At 35.1% G+C, this 7,500-nt stretch overlaps 2 protein-coding genes across 4 annotated transcripts in view; both read left to right on the forward strand.

The window, feature by feature from the left end:
- Nucleotides 1-541: 541 nt before the first annotated feature.
- Nucleotides 542-3,753, forward strand: LOC125046661. 3 transcript variants are annotated; one of them, XM_047644506.1, is made up of 3 exons: nucleotides 608-1,977; nucleotides 2,419-2,554; nucleotides 2,944-3,753. In XM_047644506.1, the coding sequence occupies exons 1-2, from the start codon at nucleotides 795-797 to the stop codon at nucleotides 2,430-2,432; spliced, it is 1,197 nt and encodes a 398-aa protein (XP_047500462.1). In that variant the 5' UTR covers nucleotides 608-794; the 3' UTR covers nucleotides 2,433-2,554; nucleotides 2,944-3,753. The 3 variants fall into 3 exon arrangements, with proteins under 3 accessions (XP_047500464.1, XP_047500462.1, XP_047500463.1); XM_047644508.1 differs by lacking the exon at nucleotides 2,944-3,753 and adding an exon at nucleotides 542-601 and having other exon boundaries at nucleotides 1,090-2,554; XM_047644507.1 differs by lacking the exon at nucleotides 2,944-3,753 and having other exon boundaries at nucleotides 608-855; nucleotides 1,090-2,554.
- Nucleotides 3,754-6,969: 3,216 nt separating this feature from the next.
- LOC125046697 (2-oxoglutarate and iron-dependent oxygenase domain-containing protein 2-like) overlaps nucleotides 6,970-7,500 on the forward strand; it is a 9,527-nt gene continuing 8,996 nt past the window's right edge. The window contains exon 1 of the mRNA XM_047644574.1: nucleotides 6,970-7,323. Within this exon, the coding sequence (XP_047500530.1) occupies nucleotides 7,207-7,323 (117 nt within the window). The 5' untranslated portion in view covers nucleotides 6,970-7,206. The remainder of the gene's footprint in view (nucleotides 7,324-7,500) is intronic.

Here is a 7,500-nt window from a genome sequence, read left to right on the forward strand (position 1 = left end):
AATAATAATAATAATAATAATAATAATAATAATAATAATAATAATAATAATAATAATAATAATAATTATTATTATTATTATTATTATTATTATTATTATTATTATTATTATTATTATAACAATGATAATACTGATAATGATAATAACAATCATAGCAATAATAATGGTATCAATAGCAATATTAATAAGGGTAACAATATACAGTCTATGGTAGTGAAAGAGTCGTGTAATGAACAAGAATATAGGAAAATTATGAAATTGTTATTTATGGTTTAGTCTGATTACTGTTGGTACACCCTTGCAATTACTGCGAAATTGAGTAAAGAAATTAATGTGAAAATTGTCGATCTATGAATTATTTTTAATTTGTGGAATTTAAGGGTAAAATATGCTTTTAAGTTCGTATATCTTTTTTCGATTCGTTGACAAAACGTTTCCTACGTCACGTTTATATTTAGATTTTGACGTAATCTTCAACCAATCAGTGCTGAGGCCGCAGCAGCACCCATTGGGCGCAGCCAATCAGCGGAAAGCTCTTCACGCATGCGCCACCGGAAGCCGCCTCGGAGCGACACTCTAGAGGAGGCGTTGAAAGGAGCAGGTACGAGTAGTCAGATTTTGGTATATTCTATTCTCCGAGAACTATTCTATCTTCAAAAATATTCTGTAAGTGAATAGAGACGTGTCAGAGAATATTTAGAGCTACATGGGGAGGTGAAGAGACAATATACAGTCTTGTTAAGTACTGACTTTGACCGCCTTGTTGACTCTCGGGTTATCTAGGCTCCTACAAGATGGCGGATTACTCGGCTATCGATTTCTCAGAAATTGACGAGCTTTGCAACTTTGTGGATGGTAAGGGAGGAAGCAAGTTCAATTTGTTTGATATAGATGAAGGCGTAGAGATCAATGCTGGCATCCCGAGCCATGGCCTCATGGACGACGATGCCATGCTGGCTGTGGACTCCAGCAATGCCCTGATCATGGGCGATCCTCTGCTCAATGCTTTTGACCAGAATGAGTTGCTCGAGCTTCAGTCAGCATCACCTAGTCACAACCCCGAGACTCTCATGCCAGTTTCCCTTCCAGCGGACTCTCCACATCGACTCCACGCCATCTCTCCACCTGCCAGCCCAGACAGCTTGCCTGCTGTGTCTGACTCTCCTACTACAGTCGAAGCAGGGAGCAAGGGAGACGGTGCAGCGACCAATGCCACACCAGCTCAGGAGCCAGTACGTATTATTGTGAAAACCAAGAAGAACACAGGAGAGATGGTGGCACCATTGTCGCTCCCCCAGCCGGCTCACAACCTTGTCAGGATCCCCAAGTCAGGGTCGACAACCCATCTGGCTCGCTTGAGGACACTCCGTACTGGTGGTAAGCTTGGTCCGACAGTTACAGGCACACGTATCCTTGGGACTACAGCGCCAACAGTTACACGTATCCCAGTGACTGTCCGCAAAATACTTCCACCCAGTTCACAGCAGCCCTCTGAACCAGATCGAAAAAGGTTGTGTGTTACACCAGGAACGGCATCGGCAGATGATGAAGTAGATGAAGCGCTGCCTTTCAGGTCCCTGCGAGTGAGGAACAATTCAGAATCTTCCATTGGATCTCAAGCATCAACCAGCATTGGAATGAAGAGAAAGGCTTATGAACTTGATCCTTTGGAAGACCCAGAGATGGAAAGATGTCGTCGTAATGCAGTTAATGCCAAGCGGAACAGGGAACAAAAAAAGGCACAGCTGGCAGAGTTGGAGCGCACAGTGGAGAGCGTCAGTCGGGAACGCGATCAGCTGGCAGGGGAGAATGAGAGTCTCAGGGAAGCTAAAATGAAGCTTGAACAGCAAGTGAAGCACCTAAGTAATATCCTCAAGAACCAATCAAAGCTTTCTGAAGTGATCAGCAAGTTGGGAATGACAAGTGTTGTGCTAGGTGAAATGACCACAAGTGCTGAAGAAGAAGTGGTCTCAAGTGGTATGTGCTTACATGTCAATGGTGATGAAACCACCATTGAGTATTGTTCGTATTGTGCTAAGAAAGCAGGAAAGAAGCTTTCTTTGTGATTGTGATATGTTATTTAGTGAAATAAGTATACCAGAATTCAGAATCATGTTATATAAATCTGACAAATGTTTGGTTATGGTTCAAATACTGTCATGAGTTAAGGCAGATTAAGGTTTTGCATGTAATTATGCTAATGTGGTATTATGTATAACTGTGTATATGTATTGAGTGACCTTGTGACTGGAGATTTATTTGGTTATGAATAATGTTAAGGTAGTGAACTGAGGTATTTCTAAATGTATAAAAATTATACAAGTATTTCTTATAGATATGTATATAATTTCCTGATTTTGGCAGTTTAAACTGCAATGTCCTATAGCTTGTGTTACGCTTTCCTCTTTTTCCCCACAGCCAGCGGGAGGTGACTGGACTGGGCGGCAGCAGTTTCACGGAACAGGTGGGACGGGATCCCCTGATCCCTAAAAGGGACAGGGACCCAACCTAACCGCACCGTTTTAGCCCCCTGCCACCATCCTCCCCTCTCTTGGTAAGCATCTTTTCATGTGAATGTTTTTCCAGCAGGTGTTACAGCAGGGCTGTGGGTCTGGAATGCAAGAAAGTTATCTTGAATGTTTTCATTTAATTTATTATTGATAATTATATAACTGTCATTAGTGATTGACCTTCATTTAAAAGTACTTATCAACATTAAATGATACTGCAAAGAATTTTGTTGTCTGAAAGCTCACAATATATTATTTAAAGTTCACAACTTTAAAGGAAAATATGAATACATGGATTTTCCATAATATTGTGTATAATTTCCTTTATTAAGAAATATATGTTGCCTTCATAGTAGGTAGATTAATGCATTAATGTAACCATCCAACCATTTACAAAGAATTTTCTTATTGGAAAAGGTTTTTTAACTTACAGCACCATCGCTGGCTACCAGCAGCTGCAATCACCCCTAAAGTTAAGTATTGATGGTGAGTGTGCTACGCTTAGCCATGTAGATTTGTCAAGCTTAACATTTTGTCATTATCATTGTTTTATAATGGATTCCTCCAGTGATTACTATAAATTAGCTTATTGAATATCTAAAGGGCCTTTAAGGAGTCATTGTACAGGATTATGGTGTGCATTGTGTTTGAGAATGAAATCCTATTACACATTTTTGTGTCTGGAACTGACAGTACTTCATGTTATATATGTATGTATGTATATAAGTTGGAAAGTTGTAAACCAATTGAATAGAGAATTTAACATACCATGAAGGGCCAGGTAATCATTGGAAGAGTTTACATGTTCAATTGTAGCTCCCTGAATTTTCCAATCATTGAATTTCATATTTGTTTTTATTTTTTATTTTATTTATTTATTTTTTTCTAACTCCTGATGACTGAAGCAGGATGGCGTTGATTTGTATGCAAGTAATAATGCTGTGTGAATTTGTAAACTGAAAATTTTAATTTTCAGCCTCCTAGTCATAATGTTTTGGATAATGTGTCTATATTGTATGAGAGTACTTTTCTGACAGTGATTTAATATTACAAGTGCAACATTTCTTTTGTGATACTAGGTTTAATATAATTGCAGGGAGCTACAATTTTTTTGCCACCTTGCAATCTACATGGCATAGCATATTTATAAATGTTTGGATGGTATCCAGCCATACTGTAAATAATTTCATCTTGTTCATCTCAAAGAAAATATATATTTTTGTAATTAAAAATGTTAATTGAATTTGAGTTGTTTAATTCTTCCTGTTTTGTACTTGATTGGGGGGGGGGGGTGTACATTGCATATTTTCTTTCATGTGCATTTAAAACATAATAACTATCATTATTATTAGTAGTAGTATTGTTATTATCAATATAATTGTCATTATTATTGTCCGTTATTATTTTATTTTGACTCCTTTTCCTGAACATTCTTGAATAGGATATGCAAATGAAGGAGAGAAAATAGTTGGTAAGAACCATAGAGATGTGGCACATATTTAGTGCCTACTCATGATACAAGGTTTTGATATACTTGAAATATGAAAATAATTGAATGACTCATTCTTGAAATGATCGATAAAATTATTAGAAATTAATAGAAAAAGGTTGAAGAGATATTAATTTGAAACCGAAAGACAACTGGTAACTAATAAAATTCTCTACTTATTTTAAAGAAAGAAAATATAGTGAAATGTAGCAAAATAAAAGTTTGTAACAAATTGGATTTTGAAAGTTGTTAGTTGCTACACGAAATTAAAAAATGGGTGTAGGAGTTTCATGAATTTACACATCCTGCAATTTGGCCCATATTTTTATTTATTACCAACATTTATACATACCACTGCCCTATAAATGACTCGTGCAAAAGCCATCCTAGGGGAACTGCCCATCTTTCAGCTACTATGAACTGAACTTGAATAGACCTAGGTCTTTTATGATTTTTTCTTTAATCACTATCCCTTCAAAAGAATGTGATGGTAGCCTTGGACTTCCAATTGTACTCTATTTGTATTTCAAGTATATCCTATTGATTTCAATTGCCTAATTCCAGATGGCATGCAGGTCCTCTCTTGTTTTTTCTTTATCCTCTATCAGATTTAATGGTGCACTTATCTAGTATTATCAAAAAAATGATACTAGATACTGTAGTGTTTGATATCTGCATTAATATCCCCAGTCATATTAAGGAACAACAGGAACCAAGAAGTGGGCCTTGTGGTACCTCACTTCTAACAGTTGATTCATTAAAATGATACCCATTAATTATTACTCTTAGCTTGCATTTCTCTGGGAAATCACGTATCCCTATTCATACCTTTCCTCTACTTCTAAGGTCCTTTAGTTTATGAAATAGATTTCCATTGTCAACTTATCAGAATTTTTTTTGCAGTATAAACATAGTACATCAGCTTTATTATCAGTTATACATATAAATGTGTGTGTGTGTGTGTGTGTGTACATACATGTATATACATAAGTATATATGAATTATTAAAAATTCTACAATCAATGCACATATATGCATACCTCGAGAGAGAGAGAGAGAGAGAAGTAATATGTATAGAAAAGATGAGAATGAGAATCAATATCTTCACAATACAATAGATTTTTTAACTCGTTTTGAATATATCTTCATCAGAAATACATTTATTTCTGACTAAGATATATCCAAGACTGGTCAGATACATCTTTTGTATTCTTTTCTACGTTTGTCCCAATGAATATGGCTCATCAGAGGCAATATATAGTCTAAATATATTACATCAGTTTCTCTATTCTCGTGTGTATGTGTGTGAGAGAGTGTGAGTGTGAGTGTCAGAGCGAGAGCGTGAGCATGTGTGTATACAGACATACACACATATTTATGTATATATTGATTATTAAATATTGTACAAATAATATTACACACATATACATGTATACATATATAATATATATATATATATATATATATATAATGTGTCTGTGTGTAAACATATACATATGTATATATGATATATATACATATAATTATGTATATATGTATATATTTTTATATCTCGCTTTCTCTTTCTCCTTCTCATACATTTATATATATATATATATATATATATATATATATATATATATATATATATATATATATAACGTTGATGTGATCTGTCTGCAAGATTAATGAAAGTAAGATGGACAGAAAGAGGAAGATGAAATAATGAAAGGGAAGAGATTTAGAAAATGAATAAAAACTAATGGACAAGGACATATGCTTGTACAAATAATATCACACACACACATACATGTATACATATATATATATATATATATATATATATATATATATATATATATATATATACACATATATCTGGCAATGGTATAAAAGTTAATTCTGGAAATTGGAAATGAAGGTGAAAAGAAGCTTCCAAAAAGGAAACAAATAAGATGATTTTTGTTTGCTATTGAGGTAGCATATTATATTTTTTACTATTGGTATTGTGAAGGTAGAAATCTGCAAAGTTTTCTTGTAGCTAGATGTAACAATTAACATCTTTAAAGGCAGATCTGTATGAGGACATACAACTTAGATGGAAGTGTATAGTTGAAGAGACAGAGATGTTTTGTTTTCTTTATTGATATTTAAAGATCATTGTGGAGAAAAATTATAGTCCATGTATAGGAAAGTGAAACTCAATCTGTTATTCCCTATCAATCAGAAGAATTAACTTCATATAGGTTGTATGATGGGTTATAATCACCAGTACCTGTAAATGTACAAGAAAATACATTGTTAATTGAAATGCATACTGCTCAGAAGTCTTATTTGATGTTTTGTTGAAATATTTTCCCATACAGCATGTAATAGGGAAAAGTACTCATCCCTTGAAAAAAAATGTCAATTTCCTGTTAGTGTGGTAGTTACTCTAATCAGTACACAGAATGAAACCAAAAAGCAGGTCTTGAAATTAGAAGATACACATACCATGGTCTTTCAAAATGCATGTTGTGAGCTGGTGAGCAGCAGGTTGCTGATCTCATAAAAAGTAAATAAAGTAGTACAATATTATTGGATGATTCATATAGAAAAGCTGGATATTAATAAATCTATCCATAACTATAACATGCACAGTAATTTTCAAGACGACTTACTACAGATTTTGTAAAAATGTATAAAGAAACCGACAGCAACAGTAAGAATGAGAGAGAAAAATGGGATGAAGGGGAAAGGAAGAGAAGGCTGAATGAGAGCGAGAGAGAGAGAGGGAAGGAAAGGATGAGGGAGGGAGGGAGGGGGGGGGAGAGAGAGAGAGAGAGAGAGAGAGAGAGAGAGAGAGAGAGAGAGAGAGAGAGAGAGAGAGAGAGAGAGAGAGAGAGAGAGAGAGAGAGAGAGAGAGAGAGAGAGAGAGAGAGAGAGAGAGAGAGAGAGAGAGAGAGAGAGAATATGAGGTGAGAGGGGGGGGGGGGGTAATGCGCGTGCGGATTCTGCATGCGAACGGATAGACGAACGCTCGCAAATGTAAACACCGAAATCTCGCCTCGCCGCCCACTCCTGATCAGAAAGAATATAAAGAATATAGATCCAGGGGATATAGACTATACAATAGTCTAAAACCCTATAAAAGAAGAAAGAATATAGAGCCAGAAATATAAACTATATGAGTAAAACCCTATAAAAGAAAGAAGACACGCCTTCTGTTAAATTGTATCTCAATTCACAATGACGGTACAATATGGGTTATGCAAATGTTTTTTCACAAAGAACTTTTTCATTAGAAAGTATGAGATACATGTAACTTTCCTTAATAAGACGCAATTTCTCGAAGATTTCTCGAAGGTAATTTGTTTGATTTTATACTAACAGGGAATTGTAGTTGAATGTTTGTGTTTCAGATTTCTACTTAGACAACCAGGGAAGAGGATAGTAATTTTTTCGTGTCTGACTACATGACGCTCTGTGATAAGATACATAATTTCACATGATGAGAATATTAACCAATGAAGTGTTAAGTTT

This window comes from Penaeus chinensis, chromosome 39, assembly GCF_019202785.1.
Source record: "Penaeus chinensis breed Huanghai No. 1 chromosome 39, ASM1920278v2, whole genome shotgun sequence".
Taxonomy (NCBI): Eukaryota; Metazoa; Arthropoda; class Malacostraca; order Decapoda; family Penaeidae; genus Penaeus; species Penaeus chinensis.

Excerpts from the sequence above, each read along its gene's own strand:
- LOC125046661 (XM_047644506.1), top strand. The coding sequence starts at position 795 with ATGGCGGATTACTCGGCTATCGATTTCTCAGAAATTGACGAGCTTTGC.